Source organism: Sinohyriopsis cumingii, chromosome 13 (genome assembly GCF_028554795.1).
Source record: "Sinohyriopsis cumingii isolate HCF-2022 chromosome 13, ASM2855479v2, whole genome shotgun sequence".
Classification (NCBI taxonomy): Eukaryota; Metazoa; Mollusca; class Bivalvia; order Unionida; family Unionidae; genus Sinohyriopsis; species Sinohyriopsis cumingii.
The window spans coordinates 50,639,417-50,658,423 of NC_142973.1; the positions used below are offsets into that span (position 1 = coordinate 50,639,417).

General features: G+C 34.5%; 1 protein-coding gene across 1 annotated transcript in view; it reads left to right on the top strand.

Annotated features, from left to right (window-relative positions):
- Nucleotides 1-19,007, top strand: part of LOC149785533 (MOB kinase activator 3B-like) — a 32,512-nt gene that overhangs the window by 1,923 nt on the left and 11,582 nt on the right. The window contains exons 2-5 of the mRNA XM_089979337.1: nucleotides 4,795-4,945; nucleotides 13,510-13,603; nucleotides 15,728-15,861; nucleotides 18,041-18,156. Coding sequence (XP_089835463.1) covers nucleotides 4,795-4,945; nucleotides 13,510-13,603; nucleotides 15,728-15,861; nucleotides 18,041-18,156 — 495 coding nt within the window. The remainder of the gene's footprint in view (nucleotides 1-4,794; nucleotides 4,946-13,509; nucleotides 13,604-15,727; nucleotides 15,862-18,040; nucleotides 18,157-19,007) is intronic.

A 19,007-nucleotide genomic window follows, 5' to 3' on the forward strand; every position in this document is an offset into this window, starting at 1 on the left:
CAATTGCTGCTTTTCAATTGGTAAGCACTGCAGAATTTTATTTTTGATCAATCAGTCGAATTGGCGCCAATATTGGTGACCTTAGATGTGCAGAATAGCCTGACTGCGCTGTAACTCTGGTGTGTCCCTCAGGGTGAGACTTAGTCCAGCAATGTAAGACATAGCACATGTTGTTTTTGTTTAAGTGCATCACCACCCAGAACAGAAATATCGGGTGATGTGTCTTATGTTGTAGGACTATGTGAGACTGAATTTTGTAAGTCCAAGGAATGGTCTTATTCCACACACTAAGTCAGGGATCACACTTTCTTACACTTGGCTACTATCCCACCCAAACTATCAGCTCTAGCAACTTTAGCATTATTCTGAATCTTATTAAAAATCTTTGTTGGTTTGCCATTTAACTCCAAAATACTTATCCAAATTTGCAAATGATGTTTTGTCCCAGTCATGATGTGTCTTGGTTACGAGGTCGCATGCATTATTTATTTGGCTACAATCAGAAATGAACGCAATAATGGAAGCTAAAGTTCTGGTGTACTCTTATAATAACCACATGTACTTCTTGGGGTCTTTCTGCCTCTGAATTCAGTCATTGTAAATATCAAAACTTGCCGCCCAGATAATGCATCTTGTTCTTTAGAGGTACTCTTATAAGTACATCAGGCAGATCTTGGGGTCTTTTAACCACTGAATTCTGTCGTAAATATCAGCACAGCAAAAATGATCAGTTTATTAACACTTTATCCCACTCCGTAGGTTGTTAAAGTAGGACTGGATGGTCTTTGAATCTGCCATCCAGCTATTTGCATGTGTATGGAGGACTCCAGCATGGGTGATTTTCTACATCCCAGATAAAAAAATTGTGTCAAAATACAGTTAATTAAGCATTTCCATGACCTCTGATTATTATAATAATACATTAGATTTTAAAAATAAAGTGTTATATATTTTAATAGAACTAAGATTTGACCTCTCAATACATTGCTAGCTTTGAAGGGTTTTCTGCCTGCTCAGTTATTATCTGTACATGTTATGCTAAAACATATTACAACATGATAATTATCAAACACTTGTATACATGTATATTATCCAGGGCATGTACAGTGAAAATCACAAATGATGAATCAACCAGATTTAGTCACCTCCATTTACTAAAAGAGATACATGGATGGTCTTATTAATTAGTAATACACATAATCTTTCTTTTAAAACAACTGTTTTCCCTGCTGAACTTTAACCTTGTGAGCAGATTATGACATTGTCTTTCTAAATATTACCTTTGCAAAACTGAAAAGCAGCATCTTCAATGGGATTTGTACTTAGTTAAGAGTTCAGTATGGCCAAACAAAACCTTACTAGATTTGATATTGATTTACCATTCACATAATGATGGCAGATTGTTTTGTCATAAACTGAATTTTCTTCCTTTTACCAATCAATACACATTTAAACTAGTTGCTTTATTATTATTTCTCTTTAACAGTAAACACATTGTCAGTCACAAAATTAATCTTTTGGTAATTTTATATATGTACCTGTTTGAAGAGACAGCTTTAAAATACAAAATCCTTATTGCTATGGTAGCTTAGTTGGTAGAATGTACCCCATTATAAATGTGTTTCGGGCAAGTTGCCATTACTGATATCGAGTATTAAAATCAAAATGAGGCTATCACTGCAGGGTGATAGGTTTTTTTATATTGGAAGTGGAGATAGTTTTGGTAAGTCTGAATAATATCATGACATCATGTATATGTTCTTATAGTGTTGATAAACAAATATGAGCATTTATAATAATAATAATAATAATAATAATAATAACAATTCCCAATATATTATTTTTTAAAAATAGGTATTTTAATTTTAAATAACATTATTCTATAGTTTTGGTATTTTATTGTTCATGGATGCAGTCACTTTTCACAGACACAAATAAGATCTGTTCGAAATTTTAATCTCAATGACATGCCTTTCAATGAAAAATGCAAATGCAATTTCTTATTTTAAAATTTTTGTCTTTTCATTACTGTTTTTATTTTCTCTACTAAATAGTCATACATCTGATGTATAAATTCATTGCTGAAAATTTAAAAAAAAATCTCATTGATGTAGCCATTTATGTGTTCAAAGTTAAAAACTACTGTATAAATATACTATTCTGCTGTAGAATTTCATTCCTTTTATTTCACACTGTTGATACATTGGGACATCAACCAATTCCAGCAGTTTCTTTATCTTCATCTAAAAAATCTTAAAAAGCAATTACTGTATTTCATGTATTTTTTCGTACACAGTCCAGTTATCAAAGTAATAATTATTTAAATGTATCATAAATTTTCATACATATGATATCACTTTGTATTTTTCGGGGAGAAAGTGCATTAAATTATCGGGCATAAAATTTCTACTAAAAAGGTTTACGTTTGCAAAAAGATCGAAATAAGTGTATTGCTGTTTTATTTATACAAAAATTAATAATTAATTGTTGGTGAGAAAATACAATGATTGATGCATAAGCATGGGCACCCGCAGCAGAAGTCAAGGGGGTCATATGACCCCCCCCCGACAAGTTTAATCATGCAAATGAAGCTGAAAATATGTTACAAGATTCTGTTTAAAATGTTTAGTAAACATTACAGACTGCTTGCTACACTATCTCTCCTGGCCATGACTGATTGATCTCTCCCGCCGTCCTCCCCCCCCCGGGCAAAAAAAAACCATGTGGGCACCCATGTGTATAAGCTCTCTTATTGTCATTACAGTGTTTACTGGTATTTATTAACAAATGGACAAAGAACTTCACATGCCATACTTTTAATTATTATCTTTAATTAGTTCTCCTTATTAAGTCTGTCACCGTAACAAAACACCACGTGCATTTTAAAATTAGTTTGGAATACATTTGATGTTTTCTTATCCAACAAAAATTACATCTCAGTACATGCTGAAGTGAAGACCATAGACCATTGGTCAACTAGTCTTATTGTTTCATCATTGTCATACAAACATACAATATAAAAGCCTAGTCATTTTCTATCGTAAATATGAAAGTCATTGACTATTAAATCGATTCATATAAATACATATATTATCTTTTAAATACTTGTTCTATTTTGACTTGGATATAATTAACATTTTATTGCAAATCTATTTTTACGATATACCCCACTATTATCTTTATTGGCGAGTTCGAATAACAAGTGATGCATATGATCACTTGTCTTTATAATATCTGCTGTATGGACAATGGCTTCAATAGCACATTGACAGATTTTTATTTCCCTAAAGAGAGCCTCATATCCTTACTGGCAGCATTGCTGATTTAACCTCTTCTGTCGATTCTTGCACGCAATCTGATTTCAACTGGAATAACCAAAGTGCTAAGCATGTTTAATTACCATGTAAATAACACTGCATAGCCATGTAGTTGTTGTGACAATGTACATTATAATTAAAACAAGAATGAATTGCTGATTTAGCGGTGTTGATTGATAATGGAATATAGTACGGTCATAATACATGTAATACATGAGGATTATCACAATCGTCAGGTAATAGTCTTTTTTTCTCTTTGCAAATGTTACAAATATAAATAACCCTGAATAAATGCAGTCTTGTACACTGGCAAAATTTTGTTTCATCTCTCTCTCTCTCTCTTTCTCACACAAACACACATATGCACACGCTCGCACTCATTAACTAAAACGTAATTTCAAGTTATTGCAATTTAATAATGAGTTTATTGTTAATGTAAAAATACAAGTTGCACTTAATTTCTTGACAATGTGGTCTCATATCATTGCGTACAATTGACCAATAAATAATACTCATAACTAATACATGTTCAGACCATCTTAATCATTTTGCCAACATTACACAACATAACAGCTACATATGCTCTAAATGCAGACAAGCTTGCACACTAAGACTCTCTCTCTCTCATTCACTAATAACAACAAAAATCTTGGAGTACTTTTATTTTAATTGTAATTAGAGTCTTGAGTTGAGAGCAGAATGAGACAGAAAATGTATGTTTACTTTGTACATTTGTACTGTTAGGTTGTGGAGTAGTGTGTGTTCCGTAGAACTTGTTCTTGTACGATTCCTTTATTTTCCATACAGGGTCAGTACCACTAAATGATAATTATTTATTTTGCATATAATTTTTTGTACACTGAAGTTAATTATTTTTTCGTGTACATAAAATAGCATAAAATATGCAGGCTTAACAATGATTTAAATATCGATGTATTGTCAGATGCATATAGTAATAGAATTGAGAGGAGAGGCCAAGACATTACAAGGTCTGAAATATTGATTGTTGCTCTTTCTTTTGTCCAATAATGAAATTAGAATGTACACTACACATAAAAGTCAGTGAGTGTTTTCCACTTGTATCAGTGTAGTATCCCCTGAAGTACACCCCATTACACAGCAAAATCTATAGGATATACAGGTGGAGTGAGGCCTGAGCTACACTGATTTATGGCAGCAGACCTATTTGATTTTTAATTGAATGAAAGTTATAGGAGATTTCATTGGCATAGTTCATTGACCTACATTCAGCAGCACTTAAAACCAGTATGTGTGAAAATATATGGTCAGTACACTTTTTGTGTATTTTAGTACTGGGAGAAAATTTTAGATGCATCAAAGAAGTATATACATATAGGTATTTCTATAGTGACCAATTCTTATGTATTGATACACATGCATGCACACACAGAACCATGTGAAATAAAAGTTTTAAATGGTTAATCTAGATGCAGAATATATATTTTTTTTCCAACAGACATTTCGCCCAAGGAAAAAGTTTGAGCCTGGGACGCTGAAGTTTGATCTTCACAAACAGGCAAATGCTTCTTTGAACTCTGGGATCGACCTTAAAGAAGTGGTTCGACTTCCAAAAGATGAAGATCTGAATGACTGGCTCGCAGTCCATGGTAAGAAAACATATTATAGCCCTATTTGTCTAAACTCAGATTAATATAAATTTAAAGAACAAGTTGCTGTTCGATAAATTATGCTTGGTGTCTGCCATGTAGTGATCATATCTGGCTATTACTTTTTCCTTCTTTGTCCAGTGTTATATTTACCACCAAATATAGATCATTGATTTAAATTTAGCTACCACTGGAAAATATTTTTTTGGGAACTTTGTATGTTTTCATTGGATATGGGATTCAAACAGACTGACATTTCAGATAATGAGTTCTAAACAAGCAAGGTGTTTCTGTATTATATAATGTTATGTAGACTGCACATACAGTTGTATTGTCATCCCAGATTTCTAAACAAAAACAACCCAAGGCTTTTTGAGCGGGCTTATCCATGTGATCATTCACATAAGTTGACGGAATTCAAAATTCTGACAAGGTTAGCTCATAATGGATAGTTTTAATATTGTATCCTTATGGTTCGGAAGCAGTTGGTACATCTAATTTATCCATCTATTTGTCAATCCTTCAGCCCAATATTAATATATAAAATTGTATCATGCGATGAGCATGTGCTGTCCATCAAAACTAGGTCACTGTTGTACTTTCCATTAGGGCTCTGCATTATGTCTGCTTGGTTATGGTCCAACACATTTCACAATTTTGGGGTTGTGATAGAATAACATTCCACTGTATATATTGTACAGTTAGCAGAATTGGCAGATGATACTGTACATATCATGACACAGGCATATCATTAATTACAGGCACTACCTGTTCAAAATTGATTACTATGCCAATTTATTGATGAAATCCAACTATCAAAAGATTTCTTGTCACATTTTAATTAAGCCAGTGTCATCTTTAGATCCTGGAAACATAAAATATTTGCAACCGAGAGCCTTTGATATTGCTTGCATTTGCGGGGATGGGGGGGGTGTAACACAAGAGCTAGTCCACCATTTTGATTTTAGCAACGCTATACCAGTCCATAAGTTACTCTTTGACTTAAAACTAAAATTTACAAATTATCTGTTATGCACAAAATTGTAATGAAAAACACAAACAAACCAAGTTAATAGATATATATATATATATAAAAATTTAAACTATTATTCATGTATCATTTTACATAATTGTATCCAACCAAAAAGGTTTCTGTACATTTTCATCAGGACTTCATCTACTCTGTCTCTCAAAAGTAAGGAAATCTTTATTTTAACCAGTGCCCGAAGCTGGATAGTTGAAAAGAAGAAAGCTGACAAAATCTATCACATTTCTTTTAGAAGAGATATATCGAGAAATCTAGTTTTCTTTGCTTTCAATTCTATTTATGTCACATCATTTTCAAGCAGTGGTGGACAAATCTCTAATATGTGTGACATTCCATGGGGCTATCAAAAGGGAAACTATTGTAACCCACAAGAAATTTTGGTAGCACACATCTTTGATTCGCAAATCCATTTAACATATTAAATTGTACAATGGTAAAGGGTTCAGAAAAAAAATTGACACTCTAAATAGATGAAATGGTTATTTATCTTATCAATGAAATGAAAATACAATGTTAAGCCTGGATAGAAAGGCCTAAACTGGTCTTTATACCAGAAAGCTGCATTGCAGTGTATACATGCTGCAATACTGTAATATTCAGCAACCTCCCCGGTAGCTTGCCTTTCCTTCCAATTCTTAAATGAAAAATGTGAGGGATATTTTTAAAAAAATGCACAGACCAGTAGTTTTATTGATTCATTTATAATTTAAAAACCTGTTGTCACCAGAGGGATCCCAAATGTCACATTTTCATGTTTCAAACCAAGCAAGAGTTTCTCTGCTAACACTGCATCCATATTTATGTAAGGGAGTCTGTTTTGATGAATTTGTACAATAAATTTACAATTCTTCAAAGCACTTGCTGAGCATGTTTTTAAATTTGAGGGCATATTTTTTCAAAGGTTTATTTTTCATTTTTTTTGTGTGTATGTGGAATATTAAACTCGAAATAAAAGACTAGAGTCTATTTTGACTTTGATCTCACAATATTTCCAATAGTTTTTCTTTTCTGATTAACTCCAGCTGCAGTTTTTTTCCTTGATTAAATTGAAGGTATTTGTATAGTCATTTCTAAAATAGAAATTTCTTGAACAAGATCTTTCTCCTGGTTTTGTTTGTTTTTATAATTAACACATGATGTCCTTTTACCCTTTATACCAATTAACATTTATCGAAAAATAAAGAATCACAGATATTAAAATTAAGTCTGCACTGGATACATGTAAGGTTTTCTGATAATAATGAATTTCCACTCTATTAATTACATCCTTTATTTCATTTGCATATTCCTTGTCAGCTAATAGACCATCATTAAATGTTCACAGTCTTTTCCCATTGGTAAAGTTACTTGGATTCAAATGTTCAGATATTAGTGTATAATCTGAACTGTAACCAGGTTCAATCAAGACTTCATCTAACTTAGATACATGTAGGAAAAATTTATAAGTCAGGAAGCAATCCAGCCTTACTTGCTCAAGTGGTATTTTCTTTCTTGAAGTGCCTCAACCAGTACATAGAGAAGGATACAGTTCTCTGAATGGGTAAATTAATCTAAATGTTTCTTTAATATCCAATATCAGATCCCTTGCAATAGTGTTATGGAAACATATATAATTTTACATGTATATGGTTATTTGTGGACAATATACAGTGTAGTTAGTTTTATGAGTCTATAATTCTGTATCCTGTGCAAGATTCAGATCTTCACAAATACTAATGCTTTAATTATCAAATTCATAATAAAATAAAAAAATGTTATGATACAAATCAGGTGAGTCACCTGATGGTCCATTTATGTTATTTAATCAGAAACATTTATTTTCTATAAATACAGTGTAACCCCGCTATAACACGGTAGTTGGGAGCCATAGAACCCGAACATGTTATAGACCGAACCATGTTATATGTATCCAGGCTAGTTAGCTGAAGAAAATGATGCATGTACCAAAAACATTTATGGGGCAGAGGTTGCTTAGGTAATAAATGCAGACGCAAAAAAAAAACGTGTTTCATTGGCACAGTTACCATCTTAAATCGGTGTATATTAAATGAGAATACACCTGTAGTGACAACAGAGAAGGCATACATAATATTTTGCTTTTTTCAGAGAACTAAGCATTGGTACATATACGTGTATACTGTTTATGTATACATATCTAATGTAAGGCTTAATAGAGTATCAACAGCGTGTACTCACCCGCGAATTTCATCACATGCATTGACTCCACAATACAAGTAATTCCATCAAAAATATGCACACAGAGATTTAAAATATTCAATAATTTTGTCACAGGTCATATAGGTCTGAATTCAATGGAAAAAATAGCACAATCACGTAATGAATGATGAAGCACATTTACTTTTCAGTATGTCCCAAGTCGGTAAAAGTTAGTTTGCATTTTAATCTGCCATTGGAAGTGTTCGTAATCATAAACATTTTTTCTGTGAAAAGGAAACTTTCACAGCAAAGTAAACATATTTCACTCACATTGGAAAATGAAACAATTCCTCAGACTCCATTGCTTTTAATTAAGTTTGGTACTGACTTCCTTTGAAGAAAGGTTCTTTGTTTTTATTGAAGATTGTAGTCGGCTTTCTTTGATGAAGGGTACATGAGTTATTGAAGTCACCGCTAAAGGCCAGGTTTGGAGAACCAAACAAATGCCCATTTTTTATTGTCACGGCAACATCAAATAATTGTATTGCATGATTGAGACTGGTTGTTTTTTTCATTTGCTTAGTATGTTTTCATAACAATCAGTGCTTCAAAGGTAATCTGTTTTCTTTGAAATTTCAGCAAACTATTTTATCAGGGTACATTTTTAATAAAAAGGAATTGGCAGTCCTTCCGTTGATTTTTTAAAATATTTTTTATTTTTATTTTATACATTTGTGGAGCAATGTTGCCTTACACACATACGTCAGAAATTTAAAAAATGGTAAATGGACGATAGATACACAGGTGTTCTGGTCTGATTACAAGGATTATTACAGAAAATGTGAGTACTGAGAAGGATTTAATTCTCAGTGAAAAGAAGAGGAATTTTACTTGCCATTCACATACAAATGTCAGTCTGTGTAAATATATTAATTAGTATTGAGTGGCCGAAAATCTTACGAAAGATAGATTATGAGATAATGACTCATCTGGTTGATCTCCACCACCTAAAATTTCAACAAAAAAAAACAACAATGGATATCTCACAACATGCAGTACTCATGCTAGATGTCAACATAAGCGGATTATGATATAACAATGCACTGTTAAGATAGTTTGTCAGTGTGGACAAAGAATTTGTTTATGTAACAATAGATAAATTTCAGTGCATTTTGTGTCAAGTTTGTGGCTTCCTATCATGGGGCCTCTGAATTTCTCCACTCCAAACCAGTGGTTGTGTATATACAAGTTTAAACATCCAAGAATGTTGCCAATAATAAATTAAAAAAATCGCCAGATGGTATATTTTGCCAGCAATAAGGAAACAAATCACAATCTGAGACATTGGTGAAGCCCTGCGTGATCCTTGAATAAACTTTTTACACTTTTTTTTTGTACTTTTAGGAAGGAAAAACTTTTTTCGTGTATGAGAAAAATACATATAAAATTTCAGGAGCCACACCCTGCTTGTCTTGTATTTTTCATACACGATCTCTTCCCCAAAATGATAATACTCTTTTTACAGTTTTTTTCATACTTTTAAGAAAGAATTTATTTTGTGTACGAGAAAAATACATGTAATCCAGAGCCATATCATAACCGTGTTATAACGGGGCGTGCTATGGTGGGGTAACACTGTATGTCGGTTACTAACAAGTTCCACTCAGAGTCATAATTTCATATTTATGTCATGAAATTTATATTTTTAAAAAAAATTAAGGTAAAACACACATGCCATGAGCATTTGACTTATAGTAATTTGTGATACATTCATAATCCCACTGGGATACTGCTCCAGTGGCCTAGTGGTTAGAGTATCCACCTCAGATGTGGGAGGTTGCAAGTTCGAACCCTGGCCAAGTAATTCCAGAAATATATAAAAATGGTACTGGCAGCTGCCGTGCTTGGTGCTCAGCATTAAGAGGTTAGTGTTAGGACTTGTTGGCCTGGTGTCTGGATAATGTGACTGGGTGGGACATGATGCTGCATGTCTGCAGCATGATGCCCCAGTGCTAGGCATGACTATAAATTGTCACTCTGCAGGCATCATAGTGATATGACTGAAAAATTGTTAAAGCCATGTTAAAAGTCCAAAACACACACACACACACATAATTCCATGGTGCATGGATATCTTTTAGTCGCTTATCTGAAAATTCAGTATCTGGTTGACACATATGTGAAACTCCTGAGAGTTTTCAGCATAAAAGAATAAAAGAAACATGGATTTTTTTGGTGGGGTTGGTGTGGCCTCAGTGTTTAAAGTTTGACAAGATTGTACTATATCTGATCAGAAGTACAGTAGAACCTGTCTTGAAAGACCACCCCTTTTGCCACAAATTGTGGTCTTTCAAGACAGATGGTCTCTCATAACAAGTCATAATGCTATATAATCAATCTATGCATTGAGAACATGGTCTCTCAAGACAGGTGGTCACTCATGGCAGTGGTCTTTTAAGATAGGTTTTAATGTACTTGTAATTGACTGCTCCAGTGACGCAAGTGTTTAGAGCATCCACCTGGGATGCGGTAGGTCACAATTTTGAACCATGACTGACTCATACCGAAGACTTATATAAATTATATTTGCAGCTACTGTGTTTTTCATTCAGCATTAAGAGGTTAGTGTTAGGAATGGTTGGCCTGGTGTCAGGATAATGTGACTGGGTGGGACATCATGCTACATGTTTGCAGCATGATGCCCCAGTGTTAGAGATCCCTACAAACTGTCACAATGCACACGGAGATATGACAAAAACTGTCAACAGTTTATTAAGAATCTAATGCACACACACAGAGTACTGGTAATTGGGAAAGGATTAACCTGCAGACGCTGTACGAGCTTGAAAGGGACCAACCTTTAATTTTATGTGGGGTGTCGAGTGTTGACTCCAACATATTCTTTCCTTACCTATCATTTTAAAAAAAATCACAATATTTCTATCGCATTATAAAGTTCATTTTGCTCTTCTTCTCTATCTCTCTCTTTCTCTTTCATCAATCAAGTTGAAAAAGAAATGGATGAGAGAAAGAGAGAGAGAGGGAGTCACTTCTTCATTTAACCCACTCTTACGACAGCAATATGACTTTGGTATCTAATAATCAAGACCTTCATCCAATACCTAACTTTCGACCCTGTAGAAATCTTTTCTTTTTTTTTCTCGTCAGTTCATTTTAACAGAACTAGTTTCCAACATAGGCCAATGAACATAAAAATCTTGATCTTCTTTTTTTCCCTCAAATGTTTGACAATGCTGAAGTTATGATCTGTTAAGATTGTTGCTGAGAAATTTTATTTCAGATATTTTTGGCAAGTTGCAATTGTTAATTATCATTGAAAAACTCAAAACTAATGAGAAATACTCGTTAATTTTTGATAATAATGACTTTCAGGCTTCTCAAATGTACAGTTCCACTCAAAAGAATACCTGATAATCATTATCACTATCATGCATGTGTACTGCATCTTAGTGTTCATACTGTTGTTTATTTCTTCCTCACTTGACGGTATAGATCAAAGAGCTAACTTGGTAGCACATTGGCATATTTTGGCTGTTTCATTACCATATATAACCGAAAATTGGTAGACTACCGGTACTCTATTTTTTTGTGAGAAGACCCAAACTATGGCTGTGATAATATTGCTCTTGGCCGATAAATCGGCCCTTCACCCATGATGATATTGATGTTGGGGTTGTTCTGATCTTACCTTTCGGTTAATGGTGAAATCAAAGACTCCAAATGCAAACGGCACTGCTGGACCAATTCTTGTCCAGACTTCAAAATTGGCGAACATTTGTTGCATTTTCTCCAATATGTCACAAACTGAACGAAGTGTGTCGCGCTGTTTTGAAAATTGAACTACGACTGGCATAAGTTGGAAATTAGCAGATGCAATTAGGATAAACTAACAGGGTTGGAACTACTGAGGGGTGCGGACTCGTGTCTTCCCTTGTGTTATATTGTTAACAGGTTAGACTCCTAATTTCTTTGTAACGAACCCCTGTGGCATACTGTAAGTATCGTTTTGTATCGATTCTCTGTCTGTTGTATTGATATGTATATCGTTTTACCCCTACTATTTAATCATATTAGAAGTCCTATGACCATTTGAGATGCTATTTGACGATATCATTAAAAACCCATTAGAACACTAAAACATAAGTTGCAATTTAAGCATATTCTTAAAACCCATTAAAATGTTAAGCATTGGAGAGGCTATTTAAGCATGTTATTAGAAACCATTAGAAATGCACACACAAAAACTGCACAAAAGAAGCTATTTAATGCATATAATTAAAACCCAAATTAAACACTAAAAGTGTCTTTTAAGAGAAGGTATAAGCATATCATTAAAACCCATTAGAAACATTGTACATATATCACTGGAAAATCTTCACATGGCAAACTATAGCATTGACAAAATTATTACACTATAAACATATCATTAGAAACCATTTTAAACCCTCTAAAGATATTATTAGGGAGGCTACTTTCAATTAGTATATCATTTTCTGGTTAATTAGTATATCATTTTCTGGCACAGTCCCCCTGTTTTACTTCTAGATGAAGGTGTTTTTAGAGGGTGGGCAACAGCAGGATATTGTATGTTTTACAATGCGCCTAAAGATAAAGTATCCAGCTATTACTACAGTACTGGATAATACACCTGTTGCCACCAAACTTTCCCAATGGTACATATTGAAATGAAGATGTAGAGCATGCACACTAAAACCTGATCACTGCGACTTACTTGTTTTTTTATTTATTTTTTCTTCAAACCCTGCTGTGTAGATACTGAATCATACTATGGAAGCAAGCTCTTGCTAACAGATGTTGTGTTATTGATAGTTTTTATTTTCAGACATGTCAGTTACAGAATATTCATCTGCATCAGGCAGGAACATATAGAAATGGAATAAATGTAGATGTAAGGACTACGTGTATTAACTTGTTAGGCACATTTCAAGCAGAACTTACAACCATCATGATTTATGTATAAAAATATTTTCAAGACTGATGAATAGGTCATGAGATTATCCTTTTTTATAACCATTTAGTGCAATGCTGGTTAATTATTTTGATGTGAAATTAAACTTGAAATATAATTCATCAGTATGATTTTATTTGTTAATTTTATGTTGTAGTTATATATTTTTTCTTTTATGTTCACCATGTCATATCCATTATGCGATATGCAAAATCCCCAGAACACAAAATGTTAAGGAAATATCTCATTTTGAGGCATTTGTATGGAAAATCTCTGTTTCCAGAATGTTAGGGAATATTAGTTTATTTTTCAACCAGTTCATTATAAGATATAACAACGAAATATTAAAATTCTGTTTCTGCATTGCAGTTGTGGATTTCTTCAACAGAATCAACTTAATCTATGGCACCATATGTGAACATTGCACTGAACAAACCTGCCCTACCATGTGTGGAGGACCAAAGTGAGTGATAGTATTAGCTCACATGTAGTCAGATGAGTTTATGGGTATGGCCTTGTCATCCATTGTGCAGTCTCGATCAACAGCTGCATTTTAAAATTTCTCAAAAATCACGGATGAGATTCAAACAAATTTGGCAGAGAGCATCCTGGCGTGGAGAGCTTCTGTTTTGTAGACACAGTGCTGATTTAACATCAGGCATGGATGCAGTTGCTATAAATTGAAAAACTAATATAAAAACTGTTCCAAAACTGCTCAACAGAATATGACCAGTTTGAGAGAAAGTATCCTGGCATAAAGGGCTTTTTGTCTTGTACAGATGTTGCTTATCTGCTCTCCAATACAGCTGTGATGTGATGTGATTTTGATTTTTTATGTAGCTTAACAATTTTTCAGTCATATCGCTACGATGTCTGCATTGTGGCAGTTTATACTGATGTCTAGCACTTGGGCATCATGCCGCAGACATATGTAGCATGATGTCCCACCCAGTCATATTATCCTGACACCAGGCTGACCAGTCCTAACACTAATCTCTTAATGCTGAACACCAAGCGAGGCAGCTGTTAGTACCATTTTTGTAAGTCTCTGGCATGACTCAGTCGGGGATCAAACCCACGACCTCCCGCATCCAAGGCAGATGCTCTAACCACTAGGCCACCAGAGCGGTCCAATACAACTGTAATTACTTAACTAGAAAAACCTTTAAACTCAACTTCTTCCCAAAAATGGCTCCGTGGAATTTGGTCAACTGTGACAGAAAGCATCAATACATGAAAGGGTTTCTTTTTAAAAATGGTGCTAATCCATGATCAAATATGGTAGCCATTACTAAAAATAGATATTCTGTAAAACTGCTCATGAAAATTTGACCAAATTTGACTATTCATCCTGACGTGAAGGGCTTTCAGATTTTTAACAGTGATGCTTAGCAGTCATTAAATATAGCTCCTTTGACTAGATAAAGAAAAAGCTTTAAACTTTGTAAAATTTGACCAAATTTTAATCAAAATTCAGTCTTGGGACAGTCTTGAACAATAATTCATGAAGTTATTATGTAAGATTATGGCTTTGTACAGAATTTGAAAAATAACATTTTCCAGAACTTTAATTTTCTGGTGAATGTTCAAGCTTTGACAAATTATCATTAATTACATCATCATGCACGGCAGTGTGTCAGATTTTGAAAATGGCAGTCAAGGGCTGTATATTTGCTAAAAACTAAGAATCTGTATGTGGACAAGTATAGACAGATTTTGAAACTGAATGTCTGGGATCAAAACCTATAGGTCCTGGAGGCAGAGACTCTCACTACAGAGAGCTCTGGTCTCACCAAATAGAAACTACAGGAAAGTGAGAATCTTTAAATGGTGCACATGCAGTGCATTATTGTATATACTCATTTATAAGTCAAGTCAAACTGCAAAAACACAAAGATTCAATGCTTTATGCCATGGCAGGTCTGGGTCTATTCTGTGTGCAGTTTGACTTGTCTAATAAGCCAGCATATAAACTATTGTTCCTTTGTCATCCCACAACCTTTATATGTATCATTATGTGATGTTTGTATTATAATTAATCGCCCCATTTTAATTCATGCATAAAATTACTCTTGTTTTCTGTTAAAACTTCTGTCTAGTCCAATATAAATTCTTTCAAAAAAAGGAAACATACCACAAGAAATATTTGATTAGCCTAACTGTAAGTGCTATCTTAAGATCCAGTGCTTGCTTTCCAGTGCTACCTTAATGAGCTATAATAGATCCTTTCGGTGATGGTGTATTAATGCAGTAGTTTTGATAAATGGATGTCAGACAGATCAATGAGATCAGACAGTACTCAACACAGTACAAGTTAGTCTTTAATGTAGAAACATTTAATACATGTACAGCCAGAGAGGGCAATTGAATACAGGATGGCAGAGTCAGATATTTAATGGTAGCAACAATTTGATCAGGCTACAGGTTGATGTAACATAAAATGTAATCCATTGTCATCATTTTTTTTATAAACCTAGATTTTACAATGTCGTGTAGTGTGAAAAAAAGAACAATTCTGGAAATATAGGCTTTATGCTTTTAATTTCCATGTAAAACTTGTCTTAAATATTATGTCATCTATTGACAGGTATGAATATCATTGGTGCGATGGAGTAAACTACAAGAAACCCACAGCTCTCCCTGCTGCACAATACATTACTCTCCTGATGGAATGGGTGGAGTCACAAATAAATGATGAAAATATATTTCCAATTGCTGTTGGTAAGTTTTCAACTTGTAATTTTCCTTTGTTTGTTTGTTCCTAAAAACTTTATATGCTCAGTTTCAGGTAAAGTTCAGCTGCAAGCAACATGGACCCTAATCTGCCAACACATAATGTGTCACCAGATGAAGGTCTCTGTTACTTGTTCTACTGATTATTTCCAGCAAACTTCATATATATTCTCTGTACGTGCCAACTTTCCAGGCAGTAATAAAAAGGGGGTGGGGTGCTTGAGACTCAAAAGGTGGGTATTGGTGGTCCTGTCTCTGGCAGATGAGATCTAGGACTTTGCCAAACTTAATTGTACTTAAAGGAATGAAAAGAGTCCCATCCTCATCTTACTCAGAATTGATGGAGTTCTACTTCTCTGAGTCCATCTGGAGGTAGTAGCAGCACCCTCTTACTCACATCTCAGTGTGGGCATAAAGTGAGTCGATGCCTCACCCACTGTCAGTGGAATCGTTCCCTGGGGCCCATTGTGAGCAGTGGGCTTGAGCTGCCTGGTAATGGGAGAGCTCAGGTCTATGGGATGATCTTCCTACAGATCTGAGTCACCTGATAGGTCACTGGGCATTGACTAGGTGCTGGTCACTGGTAACTGGAGCCCATTTAGTACTGAGATAAGGATCAGGTCCCAGGAAGCAGAGACTCTCTTTAGAGAGTTCATCCCCTCATGGGTTTCTCAGTATCTCAGAAACCAGCAACAACAACCTTCTCATCCACTCCTGGCCCATCAAACCAGCCAAGAAGCAGGGTCCAGTGGTGCTCATCATTAAGAGGTTAGTGTTAGGACTGGTCGGCCTGGTGTCAGGATAATGTGACAGGGGACATCATGCTACATGGCAGCGGTATGATGCCCCAGTGCTAGACATCACGATAAACTGCCACACTGTAGACATTGTAGCGATATGACTAAAAAATTGTTAAAGCTACGTTAAAAAACCAAATCACACACTCACACACCTACTATGCAAGTTCACCTAATGTGGTTTCCCACAACTGTGCTTAAAGGACTTATATGTACATGTAACACAACATCATCAGTTTAAGTAATCAGTGAAATGGTGGCTGTTTATCTCTGATCTATATAGCTTTTAATTGCCTCTTTGACCTTTAATTATATAAATAGTTTTTGCAGGATTATTTACTGTTTTTAGAAGCAACAGGTTACAGGCATATAACAGTTGGTAGGGAAAGGTCTTATTTTTTCTTGTTGCTAAGACTACTGTAACTTTACAGTTAGTCGTGTTTGTCAAAAGACACCTGTGGTCAGGAGTTTGTGAGTCAGAATTATGTTTTAATGTGATGCTTGTTATATGGCAGGTGTGTAGAGACCTCTGACATGTTGGCCAGCTTTGATCTGAAATGACCTCAATTACTTACATTGTTTCTCAACTTTAATCTTGAAGATTATTACATTGCTTAATTCCTCTAACACTGAATCTTTGTCCAGAATGTTGCCACCTTATACGACATCCTTGCAGATAGCATTGGTTGGAGCTTTCATGGTAAATGAATACATGACCTTTCAATCAACCTGAACATTTTCAATTCTGCTTATATGGTTCCATGTTGTGCAGATGCAGCCAGTATTCATGGTTTAAGTACTGGTTGCCATCTACGAGTAATCAGAAAGTCATCATTTGCTCACTTGCCTCACTAAATCTTTCAAAAGAAGTATAATTCCATGATGAGTGCTTGCTTTCCAGTGCTGTCTTAAGATCCAGGGCATGTTTTCCAGTGCTACCTTAAGTGTTCTGAAAGGGTTTGTATGTGCCTGAAAAGCATTTTTCCACCCAGTGAAGATGAAAATCAGGACCGCACTCCAAAACTTTGTTCTCTTGAGTGGGTGGTTTACAGCCTCAGATACACCTCTAAAAGTTACTGGCACATAATATAACTATCTTTATTAGCTTCATTTTCATGTACAGCTGTTTGATTTGAGACATTGTTAGGGCTGTATTTAGGCATATACTTAAAACTTTCACAAGCTTTTATTTTATTCCGTAGATACTGTTTCTCTTCTTTATATTGTATTTAAATGGGGAAAGAAATCATTTAAACTACAAGCGGGGCTGGATTCAGGAAGTAAATTTGAAAGTTAATTCCTTACATTAAAGTGATTGGGTAAATATATTTTGGAGATTATGTTTTATGTTAAAATTTCCTTTTTTTTAGGTGTACCTTTCCCCAAGAATTACATACAAGTGATTAAGAAGATCTTGACCAGGCTCTTCCGAGTTTTTGTCCATGTATACATCCATCATTTTGATAAACTTGTGGCAATTGGAGCTGTAAGTTGAGTTTTTGTCCATGTATACATCCATCATTTTGATAAACTTGTGGCAATTGGAGCTGTAAGTTGAGTTTTTGTCCATGTATACATCCATCATTTTGATAAGCTAGTGGCAATTGGAGCTGTAAGTTGAATTCATATTGGAAACATAATTTGCTAGCTTACTTTTATGAGAGTTTACAGAAAATCCCCTATTATTCTATAATCCTAATGCAAAAGATTGAGTTCATTGAATATAATTATTAATTTGTAATTGCCATGTTTGGTTCATACATGTATATTAATAATAAAAAAAACAACTGCTTTATACAGAATTTCTTTATTAGAATATCATCTGTCTGTATGATTCTTTATATCAGGGGTCTCCAAACTTTATGAAACAAGGGACATATTAGAATTTTTAATTGGCTTTGCAGGTGAAGTGACTGTGAAAAAATTAAATATATGTAAAATTGTAACCGAAAAAAAAACTCTTCTGCTGTGTCAGTACAGTGCGATGTTGGTTGTACGGCCTGACAAATCAAAGCAGCAGGCCATAGTTTGAAGACTCATGATGCATACAGTTATATACCATCTATATTCACTAATAAGCCGGGTCCATCTGTTGACAGCATAGACCCTGATCTGCCAATCCATAATGTACCAGCATATACGGGTTTGTGTTGTTTGTTCTGCTGATCACTTGTAAATAGCTGCATAGACCCAGATCTATTGGCACATTATGTAATGGCAGATCTGAAATGATGAAGTTTGTGGTCGGATCCCACTTATAAGAAAGTATATATGGTAATCATGATGATCAAATCAGCCATTAAATATGTCAGTAATGTGAATGTATTTTGCCTTGGG